The sequence below is a fragment of the Mycteria americana genome, unplaced genomic scaffold (genome assembly GCF_035582795.1).
Source record: "Mycteria americana isolate JAX WOST 10 ecotype Jacksonville Zoo and Gardens unplaced genomic scaffold, USCA_MyAme_1.0 Scaffold_44, whole genome shotgun sequence".
Classification (NCBI taxonomy): domain Eukaryota; kingdom Metazoa; phylum Chordata; class Aves; order Ciconiiformes; family Ciconiidae; genus Mycteria; species Mycteria americana.
The window spans coordinates 1,107,897-1,120,436 of NW_027445631.1; the positions used below are offsets into that span (position 1 = coordinate 1,107,897).

General features: G+C 40.0%; 1 protein-coding gene across 3 annotated transcripts in view; it reads left to right on the plus strand.

Annotated features, from left to right (window-relative positions):
• The window catches only part of LOC142403824 (single-stranded DNA-binding protein 2-like), a 231,851-nt gene that overhangs the window by 49,436 nt on the left and 169,875 nt on the right, over positions 1-12,540 (plus strand). For 2 of the 3 annotated variants that reach the window (XM_075490122.1, XM_075490124.1), the window contains exons 3-4: positions 6,308-6,369; positions 9,003-9,087. In XM_075490122.1, coding sequence (XP_075346237.1) covers positions 6,308-6,369; positions 9,003-9,087 — 147 coding nt within the window. Of the gene's footprint in view, positions 1-5,988; positions 6,019-6,307; positions 6,370-9,002; positions 9,088-12,540 lie in introns of all 3 variants that reach the window. The other variant, XM_075490125.1, reaches the window with a different exon arrangement.

The window sequence follows — 12,540 nt, forward strand, 5'->3', positions numbered from 1 at the left end:
ATTTTGTCTTGCCCATACCTTCCTTGCATATCCAAAACCAGGTGGTTCTTGTGTAGTTTCTCCTTATCAGCCCTTTCCAGGGACACAGGGCCTGAAGAATTCCTTTTTATCTATCTGCATTGCAACTATCTCAGCTAACCAAGGATTTAACACAGGCAAAGCATTCTTACTCTAATGATTATTGTTAGGAGGGGGGAAAGACCATAGGTAGGTTTCCTTCAAATAAAGAATGCTCAAATAAAGAATGCTCGTTAGCAATTCTACTCTCTAAGCTTCCTTACTTAAGGCCAACAATACTGGCAAGCTAGGCCAAATTATCTGCGAAAGCGAAACTAAAAGGAAACATTGAGCACCCAAGATATTTACAACATTTCTTTTTGTCTTTGGGGATTTTAGCTCTTTTCACATCTGTCTTTGTACTTTTCTGACTCATGCTTGTTGAGAAGCAACTGCCCTATTGCAGTGAACTAGTTGTGAGAATGCTTCAGTTGTAGGAGATATCCAGGTGGCACGGGAGGAAATTGATATTGTTTTGGTCCCTCCTGAAAGAGCATGGCTGTCTGGGCTCAATGCCCTCTCAGCTCTGGCAGTCTGTATCTGCCAGAACAGTTTGGGTGGATGTTTTAAAAGATGAAATAATTCAGAGTAGCTTTAAAACTGACTATTGGAGCATAAAAGAAGTAAGCATATATAATCTGAGCAGGGAAAGTGAGTAATGGAACAAAATTAAGAAAAAGAAAATTTAAGCTGGATATCATTAAATCACTCTGATATTAGGTAACTTAGAGATGGTTGTCTTAAGCATTTCTACATTTTTGTGATGCATTGTGTCTAGTTTAAATTTCATAGAACTGATTCACAGATCAGTAAGTTCCAGAAGCCCTCTGCTGGTCTTTCTCACTTACAAGATGCACTGTGGTTTCCATGTCTTTGTGGTCCCTGTTGATTAGAGCCTTCAAAGCTTTGTTGCCTTCATCTCTAAAATGTACGACCTCATGTTCAACTAGCCTTTTCCTGGATCTCTGGATTGCAGAGACCTCTAGTTTATTAACTATAGCTCTAGTGTCTTGGTCTGCAAATTACTTCCTTTCTAGACACACAGTGTGAAGTAATTGATTGAAATAACTCAACAGCTGTTTCATCCCAAAATATGTAGTTATTGTACAATTGGCAAAATGGCAAGGAGCCAACACAAATAGATTTCATGTAAAGCACGTCATTTTCTTATGAGGGTTAAAAAAAGGCTATTCAGATAAGGTACCCAAATTTTTGAAACAGAAGAAGCTGCTCTGTTCCAGAATCTTTCCTTTGATGTCCAAGCTGCTACATTTTCCTTCAAGAGTTGATCCTTAGCCCACATATTTTAATGCTTTAGTATCCTTGGAAATTAGGTTCCAGCCTTGAAGGAATAATTCCATTAGCTTGGCTGGACCAGGAAGGTAGGCATTTCCTGGTTAATAGATCATCAGTTATGAACTTAATTGGTACAGTTCACAACGTGGGTATTTTTTTTAATTAATAATTCTTCATAATTCTTTTTAAGATTAATTCTTTTAAGATTGATTCTTTTTATGATTAGAAAGACTGACATCTACCAGATGAAACAGAATGCATATTTAAAAAACAAACAAACAAATAAAACAAAACAAAGAAAAGAAAACCCTCAAGTAACCCCCAAACTTCCATATTCCCTTCAGGCTCCTTCTTTGAATACATTTATCAAGATGAAATGTGTCCCAATAAAAAGGACCAGTGTAAGACCTGTGAATCAGGTAATTTCCTCGTCAAGCCCTGCTTTGAAGAGCTCAAATACTGCGTAGACATTGTGAGGGCTTTCTACACAGACATAATTTTTACTCTAACGGAATGATTTTCTGACTTCAGAAACAATTTTTGGTTTTGACTATATATTGCATCTCTTCTTCAGTACGTTGCTTTTGAAACATCCCAGAATTACTGTGTATTCCTGGTGATAAATACAAGTCCTTCCAAGCCATTCCTAATGGATGTAAGGAGCACTCATGCCTCAGAGGAGTGCATTTGAGGAGCATGAAATACCTTTTAGTAGCTTTGGCTTTTATTTATATTTTTCATTTTAATTAACATTTTTATCTGGCAGAGTTTAGGCAAGAGTTCTGCATTTTAAAAAGTCCTTTTTATATCTTAACTGTTGTTACATGGTGAGGTGTGTGTGTGTATGAAGCTCCATGCAGTTGGCTCATTCTGCCAACTTTGCTGACAGAAATGGTAGCGCCTCTAGGTTATCTCTTAAAATAACTTTTAAACAGCAGAATGATTTTTGAATAGTTGTGCCCATTTACATAATACATCAAAATTACATTAGGTAACTTCAAAGTTTTCAAAGAAAACTTTTTAGGTGTACTAATTATACATTCCTCTCCTGCAAGCTATTGACAGAAAGTATATATGCTTAACTTTCTTAAGAGTTGGGTTCAGAAATCAAGTTGGGGCTGAGAATCAAAGTTTTATTTTCTTTTGAAAAATCCCAGCTTTACCAGTGTCTCTTGCAGTATGAACACTGTTAGGTTTTGTGATAAAAGCTTGTCTGCACACCCACAAAGGAGCCCAGAAAGACAAGGCGGGGGAAAGCCCAAATAATAATACCCTGCCCCAGCTCCTCCCAGGTCCATCACAGGAGCTATCAACTCTGTGATGGGCCTTATCAAAAGCCTATCTATCTCCACAAGCCCAGAGGAGCACAGAGGTCCCAGGGCAGGCAAGAACCCAAATTAAGGACTTGGAGGAACAGATACCCTGTCTGGGCCTCTCCCAGGAGACCCTTAGCCCCATTGTCCAGATGTGACACCCATCAAGATGAGTCATCACTAGAGCACCTTTCAGATTGAGAGGGGTTGATGCTTAGAGGTATGGGACACATTATGGGATGCAGGGGAAGAGCATTTTGGGATTGCACAGGATTTATTATGGTATGTTTAGGGGAGGAGCCAAAGGTGAGAAAGGGAAGGGATTTAGGTGATTTGGGGAGGAACAAGTGTGGGGAAAGTAGAGGGGTAAGGGGATAAAAGGGCCAATTGCATGTAAATAGGTGCTGATCGGTGCATTTGTTTGGTCATACCCTGCACCTGATCAGTGCCGTCTGTCCTTGTCCTATCTTCTTATTAAATTCCTTTCTAACTCTTTCCTGGGTGAGGGATTCTCTATGCGCTCTGTGTGTGTGTGAGTGTGTATTGGGGGCTGAGTGCCAGCAACTGGAGTCAGACCATGGGTCAGAGGGCCTGTGTGGCTGTGGTGCCAGTGATTGGAGAGACCAGAGTGACTGGACTTCACTGCCAGCAACTGGAGTGAGATCTCGGGTCATAGTGGCCTGTGTGTCTGTGGTGCAAGCAACTGGAGTGAGTGAGGGTCTGGGTGCCAGCAACTGGGCTGGGACTGCAGGTTGGAGGGACTGGGTGCCAGTGACTGGAAAGACCAGAGTGAGTGAAACCAAGTGTCAGCCACTGGGGTGGGACCAGGGATCAGAGGCCCATATGTCTGTGGTGCTAACAACTGGAGTGAGTATGGGTGTGCAAGTGAGTGCATGAGCACTAGCAAAGATCAAGCCGGACTAGCTGGCAAGTAGGTGAAGTGGCCTGGGAGCCAGGCATGTTTGTGTGTCTCTAAGGGTGAGACCACTGGGGGTTGGCTACTGGGAGACCAGGGGAGTCCCAGCCAGCTCTGGATGTGCGAGACAATCATTTCCAGCAACTGGAGTGGGTCTGTGGCCTAGGGGGCTCATATGTCCAGGTGCCAGCAACTGGGGAGACTGAGATCCAGGGGCAGCTACTGGGCAGACTGAGTGTCTGAGACCAGTTGCTGGAGGGATCCACCTTGTACATATGTACTGACTAGTGGACCTCCATCCTGCTCAGCCAGAGAGAGGAGCAGGATGAGGCTGTTGGTGCTGTCTATGTTCATGTGTGTGCTCTGAGTGTCTGTCTGTGATCTGTGTGGCCTGCCATGTATATATGTATATATGTGGTGTATATGTGTGCTCTGTGTGCGTATGCCTACTGGGAATACATCTTCAGCCTCACTACTGGTTAGACCTGGGGATGTGGAGCTGCAGCAGCCTCATGTCTCTTGGGCTGTCAGATCCAGTGTGGAAATCAAGTTGGAGCTGAGAACCAAAGTTTTATTTTCTTTTGAAAAAATCCCAGTTTTACCAGTGCCTCTTGCAGTATGAACACTGTCTACCTTTTATATTAAGCATTTATATACCTTTATATATATATATCTTTATATACATTTCATATTAAAAATGTTTAAGCATTTCATTAAAATAATGCTCCTTTCATCTGCCATTACTTCTGTCTCTAGAGCAGAATATGGTATGTATTTAAACAATTATTTTTATCAATTTTTGCAGGAAATAATGCTATGTGTAGTTGTAACTGGAGGAATTTGGAGTATATAGAATGCCCTGGTTCCCGCCTTGTTTTAAGATGAGCTGGCCTTCCTAACAGTATTGTATGGATTTCTGCAGAATCTTAAGTTATTTGTGATAGAGTGAGTTCCTTAAACAATCACACTGGCTTTATTATAGTTCAAACTCTTTAGTTTTGTAGTTAAGGACAAGCTGATGACTATGTCATTAATAAAATGATTGTGTGGTAATGGTTGAGATATAACACTTGTAGAGAATTGCAGAGAGCCAGAATGCTTTCACAGTGTGTTTATGTTGTCTAATGTGTTAGTTGATCAACAATAAAAGTGTGAAGTCAAAGGTAAGAATTCTTCAACTGCATTTCCTTTGAAAACAGTGTTAAATAAACCAGAGTTCTCAGGTAAGAAAGCAAGCATAGATAGTATATCTCTATTCAACAGTTTGCCAGTGCAGACAAATCAAGCCAAACTAGTTTTACATTTTCATTGCATGGTGAGAGAATGGGTTATAACTCTGTTGTTACTCTGATGTTAGTCAGATTTGTCACATTACCTCTAACAGTAAAGTACTTAAGGATTCTAAAACATTTGCTCACTTCAGATGTGGAGAGAAGACTGCCACCTTCTGAATCAGTAGCATTAGTCCTGTATCTTGTATGCTTTTCTTAGGAATTATTCTTGGAAAATATTTTAGATAACTTTAGGGGTGTTTTTTAACACTTTTTTGTTATGCATTTTTGAACTTAAATAAACCCCTGTCTTAATGGTGGAGAGATACAAAATATATCCTTAATAAAATTGCATTCAAAATCTTTAAAAAATAAATCTAAACCATGCTTTGCTAAAATAAGAGGCATCAGCTAAATTAATAAGTGTGTGTATTGGTTGTACATGGCAAGGTTGGGGGGGGGGGGGGGGGGCTGCAGGGGTGTCCTCTGTGGGAAGTGGTCAGGGGCTGCCCCGTGCTGGACACAGCTGGTTCCAGCCAGCTCCACAACGGCCGCTGCAGGCCACAGCTGAGCCAATCAGCAAAGTTGGTGGCACCCCTGTGAAAACATATTTAAGAAAGGGCAAAAATGCTAGATGAGTAGAGGAGTGAAGAATATAAGTGAGAAACAACTCTGCAGACACCAAGGTCAGAGAAGAAGGAGGTGCTCCAGGCATGGGAGCAGAGATTCCCCTGCAGCCTGTGGAAGAGACCACGGTGGAGCAGATATCCACACTGCAGTCTGTGGAGCACCCCATGTCAGAGCAGGTGGATTTTTCCTGAAGGAAACTGTGGCCCATGGAGAGCCCATGCTCTGGCAGATTTTTTCCTGAAGGACTTCAGCCCATGCAAGGACCCATGCTGGAGCAGGGGAAAAGTTTGATGAGGAAGGAGTGGCAGAGAGGAATTTTTATGTACTGACTATAACCCCCCAGAGGCTCAGGGACAATGAGGGGTGGAGTGGGGGGTGGGGAGGTAGAAGGAATGAAGGAGCAAAGTTGAGCCTGGGAAAAAGGGGGAGTGGGGGAAAAGGTATTATTTTAATTTTGTTTCTCATCATCCTACTCTATTTTTTAATTGGCAATATTTTCCCCAAGGTGAATCTGTTTTGCCCATGATGGTAATTGGTAAGTGATTTCCTGTCTTTATCTCAACCCATCCTATTTTCTCCCACTGTCCTGCTTGAGGAGGGGGAGTGAGAGAGCTGCTGGCTTGGCATTTGGCCTTAGCCAAGGTCAACCCACCACAGTGTGATAAAGTAAGTAATATGGCCACCCAGACTGATGATGATAAAGCCTTTCATAACTACAAAATCTTTTATTCTTCCTTTTTTACTACCTGAATAAATTACATAATGCTTTTTTAGTCACAGTGATCACAAAAAGAGTACAGACTGTTTTTACTGTTTCTCTTTAGATAAGATGGGAAAAAAACATCACACTAGGGGAGCCCCCAGGATTCTTGCACTCCTGGTGGTGGTAAGTGTCAATTTTCTTTTCCTCTGATTTTTAGAATATGTTCATTGTGAATTCCAATGGTTGGAGGCAAGAAATTCAGGTGAACATTGTAAAAATGATATGAAGATGAGTATCAAGAACTATTTTCTTGTAAAGTGTTGAAAGAACAGAAAATTAGATATAGGAGAATATATAGATATAGGAAAAGAAATATTGAATAATGGATTGATAAGGCAGCATCTTTGAAAGAAGATGGCCTGCATTTCTTTGTTTACCATCTTTTATTAAATTGTGCATTTAAGAGATCATTCTCTATATCCTGAATAACTACATTTGAAAGAAATATATAGAGACTCTGCAAATAGATGTGAGCTTCCTCAGTCTTTAGTGCACATTTTAGTCATGGGAATAGCATATGAAAGCCATTAGCTGAACCCAAGCTACTAGCATTTGAGAGGCAATGTATATCACAGAATTGTATAGGTTGGAAAAGACCTTTAAGATCATCGAGTCCAACCATAAACCTAACACTGCCAAAAACCACCACTACACCATGTCCCTAAGCACCTCATCCAAACGTCCTTTAAATACCTCCAGGGATGGCGACTCAACCCCTTCCCTGGGCAGCCTGTTCCAATGCTTGATAACCCTTGCAGTGAAGTAAAATTTCCTAATATCCAGTCTAAACCTCCCCTGGCACAACTTGAGGCCATTTCCTCTCGTCCTATCAGCATGAGCTTGGAGTTGTAGTAGCTGCTTTTGTAATTTCTTTCAGCTCAGAATATGGGTAGGACACAGAGCTGACTTGTAGTTTTTTATGCATGATGCTCCTTACTTATATATATTGGTGTCTAGAGAAAATATATGTTTTATGTATATATGCACATTTGTATGTATAAAATACCCAAGGCAAAAAGAGACTGCTATTTAGCAGTGATTTGAATATATACGATATGGCTACATTTGCAAGAGTTCAAAATTATGGAGAACATGGACAACCATCCATACCAGAATTCTGTACAAGAATTAAGCTATAAGTTGTAAAGTAGTCCCACTTGAATATAAAAACCCATGTAATTTGTACAGCTGTGTGGAAGATGACATATTCTTTATTGACCTTTCTGCTTTTAATTAAGTGATGGAAGCCTGACAAGGAGTACTTGTTCCTTGTATCTCTGATGTCTGCGTTATCCTTAATTTTGATCATCTGCAGCAGAGTGGTCAAATTTTCCACAATTCTGAATTATGGTGCTGGGCTAAGTTAGAGGGTTAAGTCTAAAACAATAAAGAAACAAAATGAAACTACCAAATTTTATTCTTTTAATTGTTCTAGCATGTAGATAATTTCATTCTAGAAACGTTGAGGCTAACATTCCTGCCATAATGAAATATCTTATATAATGTTTCTTAACAGTTCAGAGATACTTGCAGTGTGTTAGAATCGATTCATGTATAACTCCATTTGAGGCAGGGGAAGACTTATTGGAGTATCATAATTTCCTTTTACTCTTTCATTCTTTATTAACCAAGAACTATAGGATAGCATACCCTTCTATTTCCTACTCTTATCCATACATTTGTTTCTCTAGGAACTTTTGTTTAAAGGACAGTATTGGAACTTGGAAGAACTCCCAGTTTTCTCTTAATTTTCTTGCCTTTTCACAACATCACAGTATTACTGTATGAATCTGTGCCTTCCAGTGCTTTGTGGTAGTAAATTGCAGCAGTTGCAGAGGTATGAGGTTAAATAAGAGGTATGAGGCTAAAAAAGAGGTATGAGGTTTAGGGAAGTGATTGTGCCCCTGTACTCGGCACTGGTGAGGCCGCACCTCGAATACTGTGTTCAGTTTTGGGCCCCCCACTACAAGAGGGATATTGAGGTACTGGAGCGCGTACAGAGAAGGGCAACGAAGCTGGGGAAGGGTCTGGAGCAGAAGTCTTATGAGGAGCGGCTGAGGGAGCTGGGGTTGTTTAGCCTGGAGAAAAGGAGGCTGAGGGGAGACCTTATCGCTCCCTTCAACTACCTGAAAGGAGGCTGTAGAGAGGTGGGGGTCGGTCTCTTCTCCCAGGTAACAAGTGATAGGACAAGAGGAAATGGCCTCAAGTTGCGCCAGGGGAGGTTTAGACTGGATATTAGGAAATTTTTCTTCACTGCAAGGGTTATCAAGCATTGGAACAGGCTGCCCAGGGAAGTGGTTGAGTCGCCATCCCTGGAGGTATTTAAAGGACGTTTGGATGAGGTACTTAGGGACATGGTGTAGTGGTGGTTTTTGGCAGTGTTAGGTTTATGGTTGGACTCGATGATCTTAAAGGTCTTTTCCAACCTATATGATTCTGTGATTCTGTGAAATGTAGAGCTTTATTAATTTGCTTTATACTCTGAAAGCTTGTATATTAGACTAGCTTCTTGGTTTATACTACAGTGGTTTTAAAGAAATACAAGCACTGCTTGCTTCAGAGAATCAGATAACAAGACTTGATTCCTCATAGATGTTTTACAAAGCTGAATTCTTTCATAGAGGTAAGTGTTTTCAGCTCTTGGCTAGAAAGTGTTATGTCTGTTTCACACATATATATGTGTGGTGTGTGTACATCATAAAATCTGAGAATTACAATGATTTTTCTCACCATATCTGTTACTACTTAACTTGCAGTGTATTTTGGGATCTCTACTGTGCAGCTCCAGAAAGAAGAGAAACATGTGAACATTCAAGTGAAGCAAAAGCCTTTCATGACTATGTAAGTTTTATATATCTTTATCATGCTGTTATTAATTGTATGTATGAATGTGATAGAGAAATATTTCTGCAGGACGGTCACTCAAAAATGCAGGAGTCCATCATATATAAGTAACTCATTTGCTTTCCGAGGATGCCTTAGAATTAGGACTGTCTAATCCTGTGATTACTCAGTGTCACATGGGAAACTCCTGGAATCTATCTCAGAGGTTAAAGTACTGTCCCATATATTAATACAGAATGAAGGATGTCCTCTCTCCCCCATGGACACAGCAGCCTGGTCTCAGTTGCAAAGGCCCAGGCCAAATAGAATCACAGATACGTGCTATCCAAATAACCATACCCTGTCAATGCTAAAGAAAAGACAGTTCAGTAGATGAAATTGATCCCATGGCTTCTGGCAGGACCATACTGATTTAACATGTGATTATTCTTTAGATATTTTGGTATCCTGAAATAAGTATTTTTTATTACAGTAGTAAACACTTATGCATTATAGAACAAGTTAAATATAAATCATCTAGTCTACTAGAGCAAAAGAAAAAGAAGGGACAAAAGTATTATGCCGATTTTGATGCCACTGAGTTCCAGTTTGAAACACAGCAAGAAGTTTGGTGGTGTTTTGCCTGCAAGGGCCAAAGAAAAGTTCAGTAACAGTTTTCCATTCCTTCTTTTATATTCTCATAATGTAAATGGAGAACTCCAGCACTCTGGAACTCCATTTGAGAGTTGGAATAGAATTTGGGATACATTTACTATGACAGCTCTTCATCTGTTGATTTCCTTTTTACCAATGAAATCCTCAGGAGGCTGACTGAGCTGGGTTTATCATTCCTTTGGGGCATTCATATAATATAAAGAAGGAATATAAACACTCCCCCAATTATATAATTCTGAAACCTCTTTCCTTGAGTGTTTTCTAGGTCTGTCTTAAAAATATTTTCTAATTATTGCAGAAAAATATTTCTACACATAAAATTAAAAGTAGGCTGCCATACCACAATGCCTTATGAACAGAAATTTGGAAAAAATTAGACAAATCAACTAAGTGATCATTTTACACTGTGTATTTAATTTTAAGATACTGACACAAATTGTCATAATCTGATGATGGCTCAGCATCCTATAATATGTGAACTAATGGTGATCTTGCCTTATTTGTAGTTAACAGACTATGTTACAAATGCACCATTAACACAATTAGAACTGTTAAGCATATTTTAATTATAGATTAATGACACTTTAATACCCTGTCCTTGGTGGTTAGATTTGGAGGCTGACTGGTAGAGGAGCTTGGATAGTTTTGCACAGTAGTGTCTATGCTGCATTGATGATTCACTTGTCATAATCAATGAAAAAAATGTGTGAGAGAGGAGAAGTTGGGAACAAAACTATGAGGAAGTTTCCCATCCACTGAGGTGTTAAGGTCAACCAAATTGGTAAAGCATATTCCTCAAATTAAAAACAAAGTAACTATTGCAAGTACAAATTTCTGCCATCTTTTTTTACCTTTTCTGTTTTAAATATACAGTGGTTGGGAAAAAAATACAATATTGCAATATCTTTGCTGTTATGAATGCTTGTTATTAGAGCAATGTTTAATTCCCCACTGAAGGAGGAATAGTTCTGCAGGAATCGATTATGACAGTAAGGAATGACTATAGCGAAGTAAATTTGTGGAGATCAGAATCCACAGTATGACAGTTGACTTCAGCGGGCCATTGTGCACTCACAATATAGTATGTATTAAAAAAAGCCAATGTGGTGGGTTGGCCCTGAATAGCAGCCAAGCACCCACACAGTTTCTCATTCACCCCCCCTTGGAGGAGGGGGGGGGGCGCTGGAGTAGATAGAACAGGTGCAAGAAAACTCATGGGTTGAAATAAAGACTGGGAAATCACTCAGCAGTTACTATTGCGGGCAAAACAGACTCGACTTGGGGAATTTAACTTAATTTATTGCCAATGAACATAACCTAAACATTTAATTACTGTTTTAGGTATTGGGAAACAAAGACAAACATTTAAACACTTAGGGAAAGCACCTTTCCTCCCCCTTTCCCAGGCTCAAATTCACTCCAGACTCCTCTCCTCCCCCCATGTTATCACCGTGGGTTACACTCAGTCCTTTCAGTGAGACAATGAGCAGCTCAGGAGATCGAGGTCAGTGCATGCAAGTTGCTCTCTGCTGCTCCTTATTTCTCACTCTGTTCTTCCCACTGTTCCTTCCTTCATATTATTTTCCTATGCTCCCGTGTGGGTCCTCCACAGGCTGCAGTCCCATCGGGGGGTGTGCCTGCTCTGCCATGGAGCATTTCTTACTTCTATGACCTTGTTACCTCCATTCTTCCCTCCTCCTCAGCATTTTCTGCCCTTTCTTAAATATGTGATCACAGAGGCACCACAAACTTCGCTGAAGGGCTCAGCTTTAGCCTGTAGTGGGGCTGTTGCAGAGCCAGCCGGAACTGGCTGTGTCTGGCACAGGGCAGCCCCTGACCTGTTATATTTTTCTCAGCTCTGTAAGTAGGGATTACTAGAACTACTAGAATCTCAGTTGCCTTTTGAAGGCATAAACAAATGTAGTTTACAAATTAACTTTGTTGACATTTTAAAAGCAGGCAAGTCAGGAGATGTAGACTGTAAGCCACTGTCATAATGCCAAGATGGAATGCTGCAGTGCGTACCCAAAGCAGCAAAACAGTAAACAAACAGAAGACTCCAAAAGGCCATGGTCAGGTTTTAAGATGGGGAAGGAGGAAAACAAAAACAAACAAAACCCCCCACAAATGGGGTCTTGGTGGCAAAACAATTTAAGCTTCCAGTGGCTTATGCTCCAATGGGCAGATGCACTGCAACACTGCACACCTATTAATACAGCTGCATGAGTCCACACCTGACTCCAGCTATGGAAGCACATTTGAAAGCACTAATACCCATAGGGAATACCAACAGTGGCATATCAAGCATAGCTAAAAAGTACTACTGTTAGCTTGTCAACAAAGAAAAAGATAGTGAATATATCTTAAAGGACTCAAAGCATTACAATTAAAATTGCAAGGACTTTAGGGATGGAGTTAGTTTTCCTAAGGAGAGCTTCAAAACACATTTTCCAAAACATGATCAGTGATAAGGCATTTTACCTAAACATCCTCTGTAATAATAGTGCAGAATAAATGTAACACTCAGAAATGTTTTATTTAAATATAAATACTACTTTGTCCACTATTCAGGTTCAAACTACTGCTTGAGCAGGTTTTTTAATTTCTTCTCGGTGACTTTTTAAAAGAGTTTTGATCAAGCTATTTCTTCAGAACACAGAAAAACTTACACAACTTACACATATTATTCATTTCTCATTTAAATATTCAGCAAATATTTGTACAACTTGAGTTATTTATATGGTATTAAAAAGATCTGATCTTAAGATAGATAGATAAATACATAAATAAATAGAT